General features: G+C 42.0%; 1 protein-coding gene across 25 annotated transcripts in view; it reads right to left on the bottom strand.

The window, feature by feature from the left end:
- camk2g2 (calcium/calmodulin-dependent protein kinase (CaM kinase) II gamma 2) overlaps positions 1–21,102 on the bottom strand; it is a 54,557-nt gene that overhangs the window by 21,610 nt on the left and 11,845 nt on the right. For all 25 annotated transcript variants that reach the window (XM_062400755.1, XM_062400749.1, XM_062400750.1 and 22 more), the window contains exons 3-6: positions 6,541–6,600; positions 5,366–5,420; positions 4,792–4,857; positions 2,763–2,835 (exon numbers count right to left, since the gene is read on the bottom strand). In XM_062400755.1, the coding sequence (XP_062256739.1) occupies positions 2,763–2,835; positions 4,792–4,857; positions 5,366–5,420; positions 6,541–6,600 (254 nt within the window). The remainder of the gene's footprint in view (positions 1–2,762; positions 2,836–4,791; positions 4,858–5,365; positions 5,421–6,540; positions 6,601–21,102) is intronic.

Raw genomic sequence — 21,102 nt, 5'->3', positions numbered from 1 at the left:
CTCAGACGAGCTCTTCCTCAGCTGAGGAGAATCCAGAGAAAAGCTCTCACACAGCAGCTTTACTTCAGGATCCTGTGAAGTGCGTAGGATTGTGGACGAGCTCGTGCAGCTGAAAAAAATAGTCTTTGTGTTTCCTAATCTGTCACATGACCCTGACTCCTCACCTCGGAGCCACTCACACACCTGCACATTGAGATCTGATCACATCCAGAGGAGAACAGAGATAACAGGAACCTTTGTGAATGTGTAAATGTGAAAGTTGGAATAATGTATCCAGATAACAGCAGGTTAATACCACGTGTGAATGTGCGGCTTAAACAGCACGACACAGTGTGGGGCCCCCGTGTGTTTGTGTGTTCATGTTCAAGTTCAGTGGATTGTCAATAGATTTGAAACTGACGACATGTTTTAAGGTTATACTATTAGAAGTAGAGTTAGAGAAAGTGTTAGGGACAAGTGTGTGTGTGTGTGTGTGTGTGTGTGTGTGTGTGTGTGTCTCTCTCTTAAGGTCAAAAGTCTTTGCAGGGATATCCGTCCTCATCACCTCCAATGCAGACAGATGTATGACACTCGTACTGTCTTTGTGCTTCGCCTGTTTCTTCTCATCCATCACTCTCTCTCTCTCCATCTAGTACTCCATCATCTACCAGTCCCTCCATCCTCCCATCATTGTCCCCCTCTATAGGTCAGAGCAGAGACAATGGATAGAACAATAGAACGTACGGGGACAGATAGAAGGAGAAGAAGCAACTCGAGAACAGAGAGAGAGAGAGAGAGAGAGAGAGAGAGAGAGAGAGAGAGAGAGAGAGAGAGAGAGAGAGAGAGAGAGAGAGAGAGAGAGAGAGAGAGAGAGAGAGAGAGAGAGAGAGAGAGAGAGAGAGAGAGAGAGAGAGAGAGAGAGAGAGAGAGAGAGAGAGAGAGAGAGAGAGATAGATGGGAGGTGGCATAATGAGTCCCTCCGCTGGTGCTGCTGCTGCCGGGTGACCTCACCCTACAGTTACCATGGCAACCCAGCCTGCCACCAGCCAAGAGCACTAAACTCTCTCTCTCTCTCTTTCTCTCTCTCTCTAATTCTTCTTTTCCCCGTCAGCGAGTGCCCCCCCGAGATGACGGCGAGGCAGACATGTGATGCGTGCGAGTGTGAGGTCACAGCGCTCCGTACTTTTCTTGGCGTCATTAGTAACACTAACCCTATTTATGGAAGGAGGTTCTTTGAATAAAAATAATATTTCTGTCTTTTCGTTTGTTCTACTGACACAAACTAAAGCTTTGGAACTGTTGTTTTTTTTGGATGATTTGAGGGATGTAAACACAACTTTGAAATAGGATTGTTGACAAAGTTGAGATGAGCTAATAGCTGCTGATTACACATCCAGTAGATACAGAGCAACGTGGCCTTTAGTGTGGAGTTGTGTTTGAGCGAACCTGACGACTTTAGGTTCATCATAACTAACTTAGTCTGTCTGATGCTCAGCAGCTGGTTCACTGTATATTGAAGCTTTATTGCTGGAAAGTAAATAAAGTTTGTTTGCAGCAGGTTTCAAATGGAAAAACAATCTTATTAGCTCAGGTTTGATATATGTTCAATATCTGGCATCCCATTTACAGAGGCACGACTTAAGGTCCTGCAGCGGCCGCAGGTTCGACTCCCACCCAGCTCTCTGCTGCACGTCTTCTTTGCTCTCTCTCCCCATGTTTCAAATAAAGTCCTAAACATCTAAATGGTCTTCACAGGGATAACGCACTTTGGGGAGAAGCATCTGTCAAACACACATAATGGAATGAGTTGTGTGAAGCATTCAAATCCAAGATGTTCACAAATTTCAACAAAATGAACCCTGACATATTTATGCATTTTGCATCAATACTAAAATGAAAGAAATGAGCAGTTTGATTTAATTAGGATCGACTCCCAGTTCGGACTGGGCCTGTCTGTGTGGAGTTCACCTGGTCTCCCCACATCTAATATCAGCTGGGATTGGTGACCCTCAGAGGAGAAGCCGTATATACCATTAAAGAACAAACTGCAGTAATGATGCACAGACAGCAGAAGACAAAGATCCATATGCAGCGTAAAAATCAATGAACAGCAACAGAAGATCATTCACACCTCACACACAAACTGATTTTATTATCCGTGTCTCAGTTTATTTTCCACTTACGTCTCCTTCCTCATTTTGCTCCATCACATAAACGATTATTGCATAAAATATTAAAGTTTAGGACTCTGAACCGAGTGTTGGCAATAAAATAAAAAGAACGAAGGTGTAGTTATTATTCGGGGGTTTGAATCTCACACATGGTATTTATTAAAATGAAAAACCACAGCTGAGGAGGTCGGGGGGGCTCTCGCTCTCTGCGAGGGAAATCGTCACCGGCCGTCATCTCATCCACAGACCGGCTATTAATAGCAGCTGGTCTGCTTTCGTCACTCCTCAGCAATGAAGGGGGGAGAGGAGAGAAGAAAGAGGAGGGGAACAGATGAAAAAGGGGGGGGGGGGTATAGATTTAGGGGAATATGGGAATGGAGAGATAAGGAGGAGAGCAGGCAGGTGATGATGAGAGGGATGACGCTCATCCCCTAAGTTGCTCTTAACGTCATGGCATGACGTCTGTGCGAGTGTTTGTGTGTGTTTGTGTGTGTTTAGACCTGTTGTGTATCCCCACTGACGCATTTTATCCTCTTTCAACACACACACACACACACACACACATCTAACCATTGTTTAAGATCCTGGGTGAGTTTGTCCCGTTGAACTCACCTTGAGGTCCCTGTGCACGATGTCATGCTGGTGGATGTGACTGACGCTCTCCAGGATCTGATTGATGCAGTGGCTGCAGGAGACAGAGGGATGAGGAAGAGAGGAAGAGAGGAGAGACACATCTGTCAGTCCACAACATCTGCACGACCTCAGACTGAAGGAAAGACAGAACTACAACCAGACACTGGCCCTTTCAGTCGACTTGGTTTTTTTTTTCCAGACCCACATGAAGTAATTTGACCTTTGACCAGTGAAATCAGTTAATCCTCGAGTCTGAATGAACATTTGTGCCAAAGGATTCTCTGGAGGCGTCGTGAGGATGACGAGTTCATGAGGCCGCCATGACCTTTGACCTCCACATTCTAATCTTTGAGTCCAAGTGATTGTTTTTGCTTAACACAAACCACGACCGTTGACAACCAAAAATCTCATCAGTTCATCTTGAACTTAGAAATTCCCTCAAAGCGTTCTTAAGATAACTTGTCCACCCCGATATGACAAACAGACAACATGACAACATCGTGCATTGATGACATTGAATATGATTTATAAACATATAAGTGAAAACTCTAAACTCAAATCTCTCAGTTGTGCGTCAGTGTGATTAATTGTCGGGCTGCAACTTACTGTCATTTCCTAACAATCATTTCAGTTTCTAATTTAATCTGCAGATTTTTGTTTTCGTAGTTTGTAATGAAAAATCAAACGTGTTCAGTTTGCATCGATAGAAAACAGAGAAAAACAACATCCCCGAATTGAGGGAGCAGAAATAAAACATTTTGGCAACTTTCGCAAGATCCACATGGGAGTTAAATCTGCTGAATTTTTTATGTGACTGAATGTGTGGAAGGAAGTGGAGTGGGCAGGGGGTGTGTGTGTGTGTGTGTGTTGCTTACGTAAGCTTGTCCTAAGCTTGCACATCAGCAATTTAACTGGTCTCATGCACAGTTAAAATAACTATTATTTCATTTAAATTAAATTGAGCTTGACATACCAAAAGGTGAAGTCGGGGTCGGCAGCAGGAGGATTTCTCTTTCTCTCTTTTTTTTTGTTTTAATAGGAGAGTGCTGTCCTCTCGCTGTCAGACAGACTCGACAGAAGAAGCCGCTGGCGTTGTGTCCAAATTAGGAATAAACCTGGACTCCACACTTTATTCTCCTCTACCCAGTCATTCCAGCATTTCACTACTAAGCCCATTTTATCCCCCTCTCCCGTTTCTGCAGCTACTGATAGTGCTCATCAAAAAGCAGGCTCCTGTGTTAACTCTCTCTAGCATCATCATAATCCAATGGTTTCAATCTTCGGTTTTGGTTTGTGAGCACGTCAGGTTTGGTTTAAGGTCTTTTTGTTAAGTTAAATGTCTCCACATCAACCGGACCTGTCTCGTTTCAGTACCGGCTCTAAAGAAGACAACTCATCATCTTTCAGGTTTTCTTTCCTGCATTGTGTTAAATAGTATTTTTGTTTGTGTAAAAGTTCTATAAAGTTGAAAAGCCTATAGTCCAGTTCAACAGGAAAGCACTGGACCTGAAGCTCTTGTTAAACTTTGTCAGTCCAGCCAATACTTCCTCATGATTGTGATATCACGTTACTTTCTATACATTCATCATCTCACTTCTTAAAACACATCTATATTATACTTTATTATTTTATTCTGATTGTTTAAGAGTAAAGTTTGTTACTTTATGTTTTAACCTGCAGTCAGGTAATGTGCTGCAGTTCTGAAAAAACGAACTGCATCTTCCAACAACACACTCAAAATAAGGTTTCCAGACTGAGGACAGCTTGGTCATTATTTATTAATGAAATTAAATTTAAAAACCGGAGCCACGTGGTCAAAGAGAAAGTGTTGACTGCGTAACAAGCTCAGAGGACTGAGCAAGCATTTCTTCTGCTGCTGAGGCACAAAGTACATTTTGTGCTTTCAGTTCTGCTCTGACAGCCGGACCTTTATAATTCTGGTGGACAGCAAATATGATAAAACATGGAAAATACACAATAAACATGTGAGTGAGAGGAGACAGTGTACCTGGCATCGGCCTCGCTGTAATACTCCCTCGCAACGATGTCCTCAAACAGCTCTCCTCCGGTGACCCTGCACACAGTCACGAGGAAGAAAGAGCCGGATCATTATGAAACAAATCAGACATGTGAATTTAAATGAATCTAGTGAATCTTTATGTGGATTGTAAGTGGACTGTTGGTGGAGGTGGGTTCTCTACTGAGCCACTGTCTAGTTTCCTAAAGCCATCAATCGTATGAAAAAGTAAACTTGCTCCTCCCGACAGTTCATTTTATCTGTGGGTTAAACACGACGACAGCGAAGTGACCTTCACGCCACACGTGTGAAAAACGACTCCTTTCCTTCAGCTCAGAGGGAAAGTGGGTATTCTGTGCTGCTGCAGACAGAGACCATCATGGAAAATATAAAAACGGAAAAAACTATTTAGATTTACTTGTTGCTTAGGTGAAGCAATTCATCCTGGAATGACCCGTGTGTGTGGCGTATGTGTGGCGTATGTGTGTGTGTGTGTTAGCGTGTGTGTGACTATGGGGGAGTGTGTGCAAGTGTGTATGCAGCTGTGTTAATGTGATTAACTCACAGGTCAAAGACAAGGTAATGGAAGCCTTCCTCTGAGATGCTTTCATGGAGTCGTACTACAGACGGAGAAACAAACAGGGACAGAGTTTTTTGGGTTAATACAAATGTTATCATGTTAATGAAAGTCTAAATGGAGACATCTTTGTATATTTATAATAAATAACTATAATAAAGATTCAGATAGTAAAAGGATAATAACTATATACGAGTGTGTGGAGGGCAGCAGTGGTGATCATTGCTTGTGCTTTATCACCACTTTGAGCTTTAATGCATTCGCTTATAGTTTTGCTTTATTTGAAAACTTCCACATCAACATGAAACCAGATGAAAGAAATAAAAACACAAATCTAAAAACTATTCTGAAGAGACATTAATAACAACAATCATAATACATGACAATAATAATAGAAGAATTCGGCAAATCAGCAGCAACAAGAAGAATCCGGTATAATCAAAACTAATTACATGTCATGAATTCAACACAAAGACGATTTCTTTTTCCAAAGAAAGAAATGTCTCGATAAAGCAGCTTCTTTTTAGCCACAATGGAAAATAGTGAATAATTAAAATCCTTTCAAATTCACCCTGGATCTAAAAATATGTGCGTCGTGTCTGTGTGGATAAGATTCAGTACAATGAAAGATAATAAATATTAAAAAATCATTCCACACACACATGGATAAAAGGTCATGGGGGCTTCGCCACACATATTAATGACATTTTTCATGTGTATTGTAATTTAATGCAGCTCTATCCTCCTACTAGGTTTCATGTTTTGGAGTTTCTTGAGTCAAGATCTTAGAAAAAGGAGCAGGTGAGGAACATGACATTTTGAGGCCGATACGGACAAAGAGGCAAATCCAGGGACTTTTTTCAGGATCTATTGGATGTAAATGTTGTTTAATGAAGGGACTGTTGGGTCTCGGTGGACATATACGAGGTTCCTGTCATTCTAGATGCAATTATTAGTATTTTTCACACATGCAGCAGTGACGTTTGTTGGACAACAAACACTGGGGAAGTAAAACCAGCTCCAACAAAACACAAAGTTTGACACATCTGTGACCGAGTCCTCATGTCCGACCGAAACCTGAACTGTGGAAGACACAGTTCCAAACATCTGTCCCCAGCTGCTGCTCTGATCCTTCAGCCTGTGGACTCTCCAACGAGACTCACCTATATTTGGATGCTTCAGCAGACGGCAGATTCTCGCCTCTCGGTCCAACTTCTGGTGATCTGGGGAGAGAGAAGAGCCGAGCGGTGAATCAGTGACGACACATCCACACCAGGGAGAGGAGCAGAAACAGGCAACACACAAAAGTACACAACAATAAGGGCAGTGAAACACTCACTGAATCTGACTTTAATCTCATGTTGTTCAATATCAGTTTTTTCAACATGGCATTTTGAAAACAGATTTTCCTACATAACCTTTAAACACATGTTAATTTTTTAAGTGCCCATAAATTATTAATCGTTTGTTTAGATTTTCCAAAGTAAAGATGTTTTGCAGCTATTACAGTTTGATATCTTGTTTGGGAGGATTTCAAAAGCGCCCTGTGACTGATTACAAATAATATTTTAACTGCGCGGCTAAAACACACAAACACACTTTATTCCCCGTCTCTCCCGTCTCCCCTGCTCCTCCTACTCCGCTCAGAACAAAAGGTTTTCATCTAAATCTGCCATTTTACAACCGACATCACAGCGTTAGCAACCGGAGGGGAACGGGCCGAAGAGTCTCAGCAGCCGAGGGAATGTGGAAAAGGTAAAACTCAGCTAACCAGACAAGCTACGGGGCCAGAGGCTGTTGACTGGGATGAGCTTGAACAAATAGACAAACAGCTTTACACTGTGTACACATACACACACAAACACACAAACACACATAAACACACTCAACTACAAGTACAAGCTTTTTTGCACTTAGTGAAATTAGTCTTGTGGGTCCGGCCTTAATATAATCAGTATCCAGTTAATGATTGTAATGGCGACGGAAGAATGTGTGTGTGTGTGTGTGTGTGTGTGTGTGTGTGTGTGTGTGTGTGTGTGTGTGTGTGTGTGTGTGTGTGTGTGTGTGTGTGTGTGTGTGTGTGTGTGTGTGTGAGAGAGGCAGAGACACTGGAAATCGGCTTCGGTCAGTGTCAAGGTGTCTAGATGATCAAGAACCTTAGTGCTGCAACTGCAATCATTTCTATTTGTCCAGAAAATGTCAGAAAATGGAAATGAAGTGTGGGAAACGCCCGTTAGAGAGGCACTGTTGAACGGATCAATCCATTAGTGGATTCAAAGAAAATCATTGATGATTATTCATTCAAAAAAAATTAAAAAAAAAAAAATCAAAAGATTTGCAGGTTTCAGCTTCTTAAATGTGAGTATTTGATCATTTTCATTTATTCATTGTTTTGTTAACTGTTAACAATTCCTGCCTTATATTGTCGGCATAGTAATCTCAGAGAGTTTTCCTCAGTATGTAAAGTGTTGGACAGATTAATGGATATTACTTTGTTTAAATGTTTTATTACCTGCAGTGTTTTTTCAACTGTACAGTGCAAATAGGCAAACGATATAAAGGACGACAACTTCAAAGCTCAAAATGTGAAAAATAAAAGGTACGTGTCTTGCAAAGTCAACAGCGATCCTTTTGCATTCCCCCCCCCCCCCCCCGTCTGATTCAAAACAGAAGATATGAGTGACTCACAGGTGACACATACGTTTTTTCAAAACAGCACAAATGTTATCAGAGATGGAAGGGAGCAAAGAAAAGCCAGAATATCTGTGCAGGAGTATTGATCTAATCCTATTGTTTTTAATGTATGTTTAATGTATTACTTGAATTATAATGCATTACGTTTTAACTGTCCTTTGGCTGTGCCACTCATCCTGTAAAGCACTTTGGTCAACCAAGTTGTTTTAAATGTGCTATATAAATAAAATTGATATCGACATGGATTGTGTCCTGGGATCTGTTCTCACAGCAGCAGACGAGAGAAACAAACACTGATTGACATTCTACTTGAGTTACTCTTTGGAAGTGAGAGATGGGGCTGCACGGAGAAATCAGAGATGAGAAGAGAAGAAAGGAGTCGTGTTTAAACCTGTCAACAGAAAGTATGTTTGGTGACCAGGTTTAACCCCCATGAGTCAGCGGCATCAACGAGAGCTGGCTTCACAAAACATCAACACGAACTTTAGAGCAAATGTCAGTCAACACATCGTATCCTCAGCTTCAGGGGTTGTACAGTAAGTACAAAACCAGAAATCTCAGAGTTTGACGCCACTGAAAAGTAAACAAATCGACTTGTGTGCAATAACTGAAGCCACATAAGAGGATGGAGGAGCCCTGAGGATAGAGAAGGCTCAACTGGAAAAACACGGGCAGGAAAAGTGGATAGGAAATACTTCCTTCCTCTGCAGCAAACACTGAGGGGCCTTTAAAGGGCAATGGAAAATCCATGCCATGACTACAATGTAATTATGTCATTTGCGGTGTTGTGTGCATACAATGCATTTAAAAGGTTTGACAGTTAAATGAACGTGAACCCAACGTCTCAAGGACAAGGTGGTCAGCTTAGAGTCATTTGTGTTTTTCTAGATGCTGAGAAAACCCCTCACAAATCACTGAAACATCACAAATCTGTAAAGTTCCTTTGAATCTTCTGTGTTCTTCGACACCAACAAGCTCCTGCAGGAAAACACACGAAGGGAAGAAACATGATCCCGACTTTGACCTTAAACCTCTGACCCGCGGTGCTAAGCCAATCAGCTGCAGCCTTTATCCTGCATGTGTCAGTGACACTAACGTGTTCATGCAGGCCGCTGCTGCTCGGTTCAATATCCGAGCTTTTGTTCAGACCTCACAGATGAAACCCAAGCTTTAATCTGACCAGTGTGTTCAGAGGATGAGGAATCAAAGCAGCGAGACATTCCTAAACCTTCTTCTCAGAGCCAAACATGGACTATTCTGGCTGCTTATATTCTTAGAATTTGGATCTGCCAGCAAAAATAGGACTATTTCTTTTTTTTTTCAAAGCTGGCCTGGGACGCCGGCTTTATTATGCTTGGGATTGCAGACAGTTCTGGCAGCAGGCTGCTTTTAAAAACACTAGAAGCTGACTGAGGAGTTTCAATAGAAAGATGAGAGAATAAGTGCAGGATTCAAAAGGACTAATTGTATTGAAAAAGGAATAGAGACACAGGAGAATGACCGCAGCTCGACAGAAGCTGATCAGTGTCAAACACAGGAGGTAACTGCCGGCTCTTCATGGAAACAAGAGGCTCTTCAGTGGAAGTGTGCAACTGTTTTCAAACTGGACAAACGTTGGGAGTCTCACTGTTGTGGTTACGGATATTTAATCCCGTGCAACAATGTGGGCCTGCAGTCGAGTAGCCTCCAGTAAAACCAGCAGAAAGGTCAAAGCATGAAGCCTGAACATTTCAGATATCAGATAAATATAGTGGCATGATTCCTCAAATCATATTTTAGGAGCTCAGAATGTATACACAATTAAAAGGTCATTAAAACATATAACTTACAAACAGGGATTAAACAAACATAACTCAACAAAACCAAAAGAAAACTATAATGGAACTTCACAAACTGCATCCTCAGCATGCAACATGTTCGTTGGGCGATAGGTCACTTGTGCAAGAGTTGATATCAAACCATAAATGATGCAGGTCACTCAGGACAGCTTTAAACCAAACTAATAACTAGTTCTGCAGCCAGGGATTAATTTAGGACATGTATCATTTGTATCAATGAAGGCAGGCTCTCTATATAAAAGGCGATAAAGTTTGACATCCCACAAACTACGCATTACAGAATCTCTATGAATTTGAATCAACACCTCAACACAGCACTTAGCCCAATTGGACTGAATGATGGCCGACAGCCGACTCTGAGCAGACTGGGGCAGCGGGTGGAAGGACTGACAGAGGGATGGAGGGATGGACTGACGGAGGGATGGAAGGCTTCTTACAGCCCACATCCACTGTTTGGGAAACAATCCACACCCCCTCCCCCATGTATATAAATTACCTTCTGCCTACAGGGAAACAATTAGACAACACAAGACAAACTGACGATGGATAAACTGAGTGTGTGTAGTTGCTAGCAAACATGGCGACTCACTCTCGGGAGAAGAAAACATTTCACGACTTGCAGATGATCGTGAATTTTATCGGTCTCTTAACACAGGAGTCAAAGTGTCTCTTCTCCTCAGGGGCCGTCAGAGCAGCCTGAGTCAACAGAGATCACGGTTGCCATGTTCTCTTCTTCATCTGATTGGAACAAACCTGGCAACCTGCAGCCTCAGCAGAGACAAGTCGCTGAGTAGACACAATGAGCAGCTTCTCCATGATACCACCCAGGTGACTCGCATCAACACATTATATATATGATGCATCATCATATAACGTTTTCTAGGTTTAACATCAAAACAAACCCTGAATTGGCTAAATTGAAGTATCCTGAGATCAGCACGATTATCATTTATAATTACCGCCCTAGCGTTTTATTCCCGAGTGTCCCTGACATATTGCATTTGAAGTAAAATGTGGTCTCTGTGACCTTTGATATCTAATAAATTGATCTTTGAGGTCAAAATTTGGCCTCTTCGTGTAGAAGAGGACATTGTGACTTTGACCTTTGACAAACCAATTCTAATATGGATTTTCTTGAAGTGTGATAAAACACCACATTGACAGGGCAAACAAAATGGGTTTGTGAGGTCATTGTGAACTTTGACCTCCAAAATCCATGCGTCCAACTGAACACTTCTACTGATTTTTGAAGAAATTCCCTCACAGCGTTCTTGAGATATCGTGTTTCTGCAAATTCTTAACATCTGTTTGCAACAACAGGGACAAGGACCAATTTAGTTTTTGCCTTCAACCTTAGAAAGAAAGAAACAGATCTGAAAGAAACAAGACATGAGTGTGTGAGTGTCTGGCTCTCGAGGAGTTTACTGCAACGTGTGAGAGAGCTTGTTAAACACTGGGAGCCGGGAGGCAATGTGTCTCTATCTGAGGGTTAGACGGGACGAAAGGAAGAGCAGCTGATACGAGATAAAAGAGAGACAGAGCGACAGAAACCGACGAGCAGACAGAAAGAAAAAAACAGAGCGAGACTTCTGGTCAGTGTGGCCCACGAGCAGACGCCTAAAAATAGATCCAATCCTCCTCCGGCTTACAGCCCTGAATCACACTGACCTGACCTGCATCGCCGAGCACAGAGACACAATGAGACAGTAAGTGAGAGATGAGGACACAGAGACACACGGACAGATGGAGGCGTCCCAAAAAATAATAAGAAGAAAGTAGGAGGTGAGTTCCTGACACTGATTTGATGTGATCTCTTGTTCTGTCCTGTCCCCGTCTCGGCTGCCTCCATCAACAAGTGACTCAGAGGTCGGGCCGGGGTCAGTGGGTCGGAGCTGAGGCTCATGTGGGCCGACTCGGAGCCAACAGCATAATGAGGTGAACGTGATGAGGAGCGATGGAGGAGGAGGACAGTGTCACACTGACGACTGCGGTTATAAAACCACTGATGGGCACAGAACCTGCATATATGATGCTTGAGGCAGTATGTTAACACCTGGGAGTTCTTTTAGTCACAGCTATTTATCATGGACAGACACGACAGGAGATTATAATGAGAACAAGACTGTCAGACGCAGCAGAGAAGGAAGATATTCCCAGCTGACAGTGGGTAAGAGGTGGCCGGTCCATCACAGTGATGACATATAGGGACAACATAACCACCCCTGCTCACACTCACACCTACGGCCAATTAAGGGTCTCTATGGATCTAAGTAGCATGACTTTGGACAGGGAGGAACCCGGGAGCCTGGGGGAAACCTGGAAAACAAAGAGTGAGCCCGGTAGTTCGGTAGGTTCGAACTAATAACCTTCGAGCTGTGAGGTGACAGAGTGAACCACGGCATCACAGTGCGGCCAATTCTGTTCCAGTTATTAATCCCATGATGTCGGTTGATGGTCACCTAACTTCAGTTAAACTGCATATGTCTTGTTTTCCTTTTCAACGAGTTCTACTTCAAAAGACGCGAGTTGTTAATGTCTAGAATCTAGAGTCATAGCATTAAAGGCAGTGACAGCTGAGTAACAGCAGTAAATAAGAAATAGAATACATCCAATTTGCGGCCGAGTAATTGATGTCTCCATTGATTTAAAAGGAATCACCCAGCACTGAAATCCTCAAACCTCCTCCCCCTGTACACCAGCGACTCCAGTCATTGATCCTCTGCAGTGACAGGGAGACAGACACCGGCTGGGTCGTTTAACGGAGCCCAGAGACGACCGTGTGCACGGCCACAACTCAGCCATGACGGAGAAAAGATCAGAAGCAAAGAAAGGAGCAAGACAAGAAGCTGCAGACGAGGCTCGTGGGCTGTGGCTGTGAGATCACCACAGAGACTACAATTCATCCTGATGGGAAAACCACTGTGTCCAATTTCATCAATTTATCCCATTTTTTAAGACATGTCAATTAAACTAAACTAATAAGTAGAATCTATCAACATCATGGCGGAGTTACGGGAAAGGTCAGTGATCACCAATGTCAAAGTGATAGTAATGACGCTGGACAGTCCCACCAGTAAAAAACAAATGGTGACATGTGGGCTAACGTACGCAAGACTTCAGTTTTCTAGGGCCGGACTGGGATTGCTAATTATAACACTAGCTACAGGCCATTCAACGATGATAGCAATGATAAACTCCATAGCTGTTGTGATAAGCAGAGTCCAGCTTTTGGAATCATCTTTCGAAAGCTCCAAATGCTATTAGAAGGTCTCTAGTGGACACAAGGTGTACTTTTCAATGTTCCTAAAGCATCATTTTACATGTTTTGAAAAAAAAACCTTTAGATGAACCTGCTCTTCCTGATGATTTCAGATCAGACAACCATGATTCACAGTATAAATCAGACAGCTTCCATCACTTGTAGTGCGGCTGTGTCAACCTTTGCAGCTGACCTTCCTGAGTGTGCAGCTTTTTCCCCCAAGTGTAGAAAATGGCTCCTTTTATTTCCGTCTCTCTCGAGCGCGCCTCATCTTCAAAATCCTGTGGTACAGTATTCATCTGCTGTGACCGATCGGCTCGTCTCAGCATTTGATCCGAACACAAGTCGTGTATTTACATTGTGAAATTCACCGCGGCTCAAGTTAAACTGATGATTATGACAACAGGATTTGCTGAGTCAGGGCTCTTGCATGCTTTTCGGATTTCAAACTGGGGATGAAAGACAGCAGCTCTGCAGTGTGTGTGTGTGTGTACGGTGTGCGTGTCAGAGTGGCTCAACCAAACTGTGGCGTCACACTGTGGATCTTTCCTTCCGCTCGTTTCGTAACGTTCTCTGTTCTGCTGTGCATTCTGCGTGTTTAAAGCACAGTTTGAAGTCAGTGTGTGTGTGTGTGTGTTGTGCCCTGGGTGTGTTGAGTCTTTAAATGCAGCTTAAACAGACCTTAGTCACTCTGAACAACAGGGGGAAGAGGGGGGGGGGGTCTTCTTTATGATCTCAAAAACTGAGGTCATTTAACTGTGGAAGCAAAAATATTAAATATCAGTGTATTTTAATGATTTAGTCAACAGGTATAACAGTAGAACAATGATTAACCTGCAAAAAGACAGTTCAGGTCACTAAAGAGTCAAATACATATGACAAATAATAAACGTATCAATTAAAATACTAAATATTTCCTATTTAGTTTCCCATATAGTCTGTGAAATGTGTTGTTTTCTCCTCCTTTAAACACAAGCTGCACTTCTTTAAAAACACACTTGTCTCAGTGACCTTGTTGCAAACATCAGGGCGTGTACAGAACAGCACATGCCAAGAGTAATATAGAAGATTGACAGATAACCGGTCTCTGTCAATTAAGTTATAGTTCCTCAGATAAGACATGATGTAATAAAAAGTGATGAATGTGTTCACATGACACAATAATTACAAGATCATCCTACTCTGATGATGCAGTGGAAGTTCATTGATTTATCATTTTTAGGCATAAATGCTTAAAAAGGTATCAATTGCTAGTTTCCTGGTTCTCTGTTATAATAAACCCAACATGTTTGTATATTAAACTGATCTCTTAATAAAAGTTGTAAAAAATAAGTTCACTTGGAGAATATATGACTTTTCTACACATGCACATACACAGAGCAGATTTACCGCTGACCCACGGGCCCTACAACATGGGTTATGCCAGTGTTGTTATGGGATAATCAAGAGATGTGCTGGAGTAAACAGGACAGAGCTGGAAGGAGTTTGTTCTTCAAATGTTGGTCAGGTAACTCTTCAAGTATTCCCACTCTTGAAAGTTATTACCCATTAGTGAAAATGAAAAATACATCCATGGTTTTGTAACCAACTAACATTGCTGTCATTGGAACTGCAGATGTGCTAATATACTGAAGTCTAGCATGTTGGGTTGTTGGAAAAAATGGAGATTACTCTCAGAACAGAACTAGGACAATAGAGGAAATTTCCATCTGACTACTGTCAGAGGAGGGAAAATATCCTCCATAAAAAAGGTATTTTATGGAAAATATCCTTTTTTTCCTCCTTTCATCTTTCATCAAAGATAAAATCCTGAATATTGGTGTTGCATCATCATCTCATCCTTTTTGTTTACTGACCCCAAACTGATGGTCTTAGTTTTATTGTACTTTTCAAATAACGGATCTGAGCAGAGAGCTGGTCCCGTGTGTTGAAATATAAACAGCAGCCACCTTTGGTTTCTAACAATCATGCAAGACGAGTTTATTCCTCCTGTTATCTCAACTATAACAGCGCTGTGGGCACGCAAATACAAAACCAGATTAAAAGTAAATTAGATTCATCAGTACTCGGCCAGGTCACCGCACCACGTCGTTAAGTACTTTTGAAATCTTATCAGCATCAGAGACGGGAGCATGAACCTGTTGCTCTTTCAAATCAGTAATAATACTAAATTTGAGTATATTTTAACTAAATAGTGCTCGTATAAAGGCAATTTGAAATATTCAGTGAAAGAAAAATATTTGTGCACCTGATAAATGATAAATCAATCCTTATGATGTCCCTATCAAACCCTGATGAAAAACAAATGGGATGGAAGCTTGATATTTTACCATTAACTTTATTATCAATAACAATAAATAAATTAAAAATAAAAAAAATCAATGAAATACACATAATATAGGAAATAAATAAATACAATATTTCAATGTTAAATGTACACATAAATGCACACACTATCTGCATTATAAAAAATGTTCCTATCGGGGGAAAGCTCACATCTAGTGATTTGTTTTCTCAATCTAAATATTGACGAGTAGAATGTTAAAAAATATGTGCGACGAGTCGACACACCCAAATCAGTGCTGAGAGCGTCTACAGGCAAATACCGGCACCTTGATTCCAGCACATAGAAAACAGTCTCCAGCCTTGATGTGTCAGAGACGAGTCTCGATCCTCATTTTGTGATAACTAATAACACATATCAGTCTCGTAGAGCCAAGAGGAGGTTTGCCGCTCTGACAGCGAACATGGGTCAGAGCCCGTCCTCCTCTGCTTGTTGAGGCGTGCTGCTACAACAGCAGAGGAGCAGCTTGTGCTCTGGGGCAAGGAACAGTGACCCTGTCCTCAGCTGCCATCGCCACTCGCTGCCAAACACTGTTTTTAAAGTATTTGAAGTATTTCAGACATTTGAGGTTGACTTGTGTCCAACTTTGGCTTGAAAGGGGATTTTGAACACTAGTTGGACAGTTGTACTGGACATAACGATTCGTCAATCTGTCTCCTCTCCATGACATGTCCCATGTCACACAGACCAGGTGAATAACAAACCAGTGGACTTGTGGAACCAGTCCTGCATGTTGTGTATGCAAAGACTGGAGTAGTAAAATGAGTTGTGAATAAATTGTATTAATAAGTACTGGCTTAAATAAATACCAACTTCAAAAAAAAAACTGCAAAGTACTATCTTCACGATCCTAGTTCTCGATCACTGGAACAAACACTGAGAACAACCCTCCTGATATTGTGGCAGCTCTCTTTTGAAATGATGATCCACCAGTGAACAAACCACCATTTGCAGCGAGCTGTGTCGAGGCTGCAGGCCCCGACTATTACTGTGAGCTGACTTATATTATGAAAGGCTGTTTTGATTGTTACCTTGGAAGCAGACACAAACGCACCAACTGCGCTGGTGAAGGGCCAGTCAACAGGAGCACACACTCTCAACCAGGCCGCACACTCGTTTCCAGTGACTTTGTTCAGACACTACAAGCTGTTGTTGGAGTGTAGCAGTGGAGCAGCTTTCAGCGGTGGATTAGCAAACGATTTTAACAAAGCCAAGCGCCTGCAGGCAGGTGTCCATTGTTGAGGTGAAAGTAAGACTAAACAGTCATAGCTGACAAGGCATCAAAGACAGGAGAGAACAATAAAGTGAGTGTGTGATTGACCATGGGCGTGTGTTTGTGTGCGGTTGGTCCTACATCCTACTCCTGGGAAACAACCAGCCTTGTGCAAAGAAGCCGTAATGTAAATGGAGATAAATGATAACAAAAGGAGAGCAATTATTGACATAGATCTCTGTGTTGTGTGTGTGTGTGTGTGTGTGCGCAAGTGGCTGCAGATGTGTGTGTTTGTTCCCAGGTTTTGGTTGTGTTGCGTCTGCATAGACCAACAAAATTATCAGATATGTAAAGTGACAGGTTGTGGACAGAACCGTCTGTGGCTTGTTGGAATAACAACCAAGTTTGAAAAGGAGATTACTGAGGGGAATGAGAACAGAGGTGAAAGATATTAAATAAGGCAGTAACAGTCGTGTTTAGAAATATGAAACCTTAAACAATGAGGCATGCTTGGGCTGTATCTAAACAAATTTAACATTAAGGCAACCATAACAGGCTAAAAGTATTCAGGGCCGAAAATGTCAATCTTCACTTTTGTTATTATTAACAAATCCTGTGACAAGAGTAAGGTGTTTAATTTGTGTCCAAAGCTTAATTTGTGTTATTCCTCTCTGTCATAGAGCTCCACTGTTGAACAAAATCTAACAAAAACACAACATGCATCAGTTAACGACACTTTTACACAAAATGACATATTCCATCATTACAGCAGCAGTGTAGTTTATTCTCTATAGAGAACAAAATGTATATAAATCAGTCTCAGAAAACTGAGCCACAACTAATGCACAATTTCTGTTACGTCATTTATAACCATTACAATATACATCTCTTAACGTTTGAAGATTTGAGTGTTCATTAGGAACTAAGTGCTTCTGGTTGGCCGCTGACAGAGTGGTGAGAGTCAGGCTGAAAGCAATTACACTGGATACTGCAAAACAGACATGGGTGTGAACAGCGGGGCAGACAGCACACAGCTCTCTGTAGACGAGTGTGAATGTGCACATGAAGTCCAATGTACTGAGATGCATGTCCTGCAGACCCTTGTGGACGAGCACAGACAGAAAGTATAAATTGAACTTAAAGCCCTGTTAGTTCCATGAGATCTGCTGTCTTCCAGCTTCAGGATCTGCAGCTGAGAGGTTTTCAGGAAGTCTTGCAACATGCTGTAGTTCACCATTATGACTAACTAACACAGGCCCAGACTGGCTGTGTGTTGGACTGACTGTAAAATTGACAGTGCTTTCCATAGAATCTGATTCAATCAATGGCGGTAGCTTTCCAGAGAAGAAACAAAGGCAGATACGGGTTCATTATTGTGGTATTCCAGGGAACATGAACAAAGCATTCTCTCATGTGCACCCAGGTGACAAGTGCACACAATAGGGCAGATGTTATACTCAGGTCTGCCTACTGAATCCTGTATGCCTGTTGTGGAAATGCAAACAGCTAAAACAGTATCTACACAGATTTCACCTCCCTGCAAAGGACAGTAAAAACTTTATGGATGTTTCGGGGACGACCTGAAGGCCAAATAGTTAGGATGTATTGCCTCCGAGAATTAACTGCACTTCATTCCCTTATTTTCTCATCCTGCCTCTCGAGACTCTCTCTCTCCCTCTCTCTGTCCACATAAAACAAAAAGGCCAATAACAAAATGTACTTAAATCTTTATGGACGTTTTTACGGTCCACCAAACCATTCATATTTTTCCTAGTGCTGCTGATGGTGTGACATAGAGAGAGAAACAGTGAGAAAAAGATCGCTGCACGGAGCTCTACAATAAAGCAACACTGCTCTACATAGTGATATAGTAAGTAAGAAAGTTAGATGAAGACAGGCCGCCAAAGGCTAGGTAAATATTGGGAAACACTTGGGAAGCTATGTTAATTTGACAAGTAAAGAACTGTTGTAATGTCTGACAGACTATAAGTGGGAGAGTGAAAGAACTCTGGAGGTGTGGTGTTACTGACTGTAGACAAACAACCCTTTAAACAACCACATACACTAGGTTGTTTGTCTCTTTCACCTCCGATTTGACCCAGAGGAGTGTTTCCTGAACCGGTGCCACTACGGTCAGTTTTTAACGAGTAAGACCGCACGGAATAAAAAAGATGATATCTCTGCTCCCACAGTGTTGTGTGAGAGCAGCGTTTAGTCTGTGGAGTGCTCTCTTCAGACTAGTGGAGGCCAGAGAGGTGCTTTTCACTTCTCCCTCTGCCCAGCACTTTCTCAATCCATCATCTCACACGTCGCAAAGACCTTACTCTGGAAAATACTGTGTGAATTAAATCCTTGATATGAACGAATAAAAGCATCAACTTGAAATGGTGCTGTGATATTAAAGCCCTCAAAGCCGCAGTAAATAAAATCAACTTTTCAGGGACATTTTCTATAAAACATAAATGTGTGTGATTGACAGTCGGCCACTCTGAATGCGTTTCCTCTGGAGCGGAGGACTTGAGATTCAAACGGGGAATCTGACTGCACTGTGTTACTATTCATCACACACCGGGTGATAATGGTGACCACGTTTTATGTAATTGTGTCTGTCAGGTGTGAAGGATAGGATGCATGTGAGGTGGGTGTTACCATGGGGACTAGCTGCTTGATTGACAGCTCGGCGGTGAGTGCGTGATCGAGAATAGATTCTCCCCGGGCACGTCTGACAGGCTCAGACAGCCAGGCCTGGCATTTACAGCAATTTATCAGTGTTTAAAATAAATATCAATATATTAAATAAATAAAAAAAACATTTACATAAACTGTAAGGATACGAAGGCATATGTGAATATTTGGTTTAATAATTAACATCATTATATAATTTTTTTCAAATGATCTGTCATTTTATTGACAAAACAATTCACCAATTGATTGAGAAAAAACAAACAACGATTCCTCCGTTTCAGGAAGTGTCAGTCTGGTTGTTTTGTTCACATCAGCCAAACAAAACGACCTTAATCAATTTACTGCTCAAAACAACAACAACAACAACAACAACAGAAAATCACCTTCACACGTGGTCACATTATGTGCTGTGAATACAGGTGAGACATGGAAGGTAAAACGTTCAGGATCGAACACAGAGACAAAAGAAAAGAGAGACGTGTCGGTGTGAGCTCTGCCAGCATGATCTGATCTAATTGTCACACATACAAACACACACACACACACACAAAACAGTCACACGCACATTATTACTGGAGGCCTCTCCCCTGTGTATACCCGGCTTTATTGCCTCGGTCGTCGAACTGTTGTAATAAATACTCTGCTACACTGCTGGTAACTTATTTACCTGTTAAGTGTAATTATTGCACTAATGTGTGTGTGTGTGTGTGTGTGTGTGTGTGTGTGTGTGTGTGTGTGTGTTGTAAACCAAAATAACCGGTTCATTCAGACACGTAATTATCTCTTATCTACAGTCCCACACACACATGAATTCGGAGAAAACATTTTGAATGAAGTCCTCACAGAAAGTAGAGAGTAGTTTATTCTATACTAGAAAAAGTCTTCACTGTGTGTATAACTGGTTGTCAGAACGGGTGTGACTTCAATCAATTACTCAACTAATTGTCTCAGTTGAAGGAGTGACGCATTACGTCAGACCTGTTGACAGGGAGCTTTGTGTGGCAGAGCCAGAATCCTGTAACCAACCAGCTACTCAGTAGAGCACATACCTCCAGCAAGGCCCCACAGTCCTCTTATGAAACCACATTTCAATTCACCAGATCCAGTCTTTTAAGCTTCTAGGCCAAGGCAATGATAAATAATGACAACTCTAGATGCAGCTAACACTATTTAAGGTATCATTTCATATTGTATCCGTCTTCTGAAGCTTGGAAATTCAGCTTTGCGTGAGAAATAAATCTGAATCCCCTGGAAAGTAAAAGATTCAACCGGCATCTCCTGTTCTTGTCCGGCGCTATATGGCAAATAAAAAATGTATTCAAGTTGGCTCCCAGATGACACCATATGCTTCAGACACAGGAGGGGGTAACGATGATGGATAGATGAGAGAGAAAAGGAGGGCAAGATGGATATGACAGGAAGAGAGTCTTGGAAAGAGAGTCTCACACACAGACACACACTCAATATAAAAGCCTTGATAAGCATAGATGCTGTGGGAGGATCGACACCGTGCACGTGTTCGGATGCACTATTTCTCTCCTCAGCATATATCCCTGACCGTCTCACTCTCACTTTCCATATCTACATCTTTCTCTTTCCATTTACGACTCTCACTCTCTCCCGCTCATTAAATATTCACAGCCGGGGCCCATTAAACATTCACCGCGCAGTGCTGCTACGTTTATCTGCCCT

Source organism: Platichthys flesus, chromosome 12, assembly GCF_949316205.1.
Source record: "Platichthys flesus chromosome 12, fPlaFle2.1, whole genome shotgun sequence".
Lineage (NCBI taxonomy): Eukaryota > Metazoa > Chordata > Actinopteri > Pleuronectiformes > Pleuronectidae > Platichthys > Platichthys flesus.
Note: the sequence above shows the minus strand (reverse complement) of the source record. Positions and strands in the feature narration are given on the sequence as shown.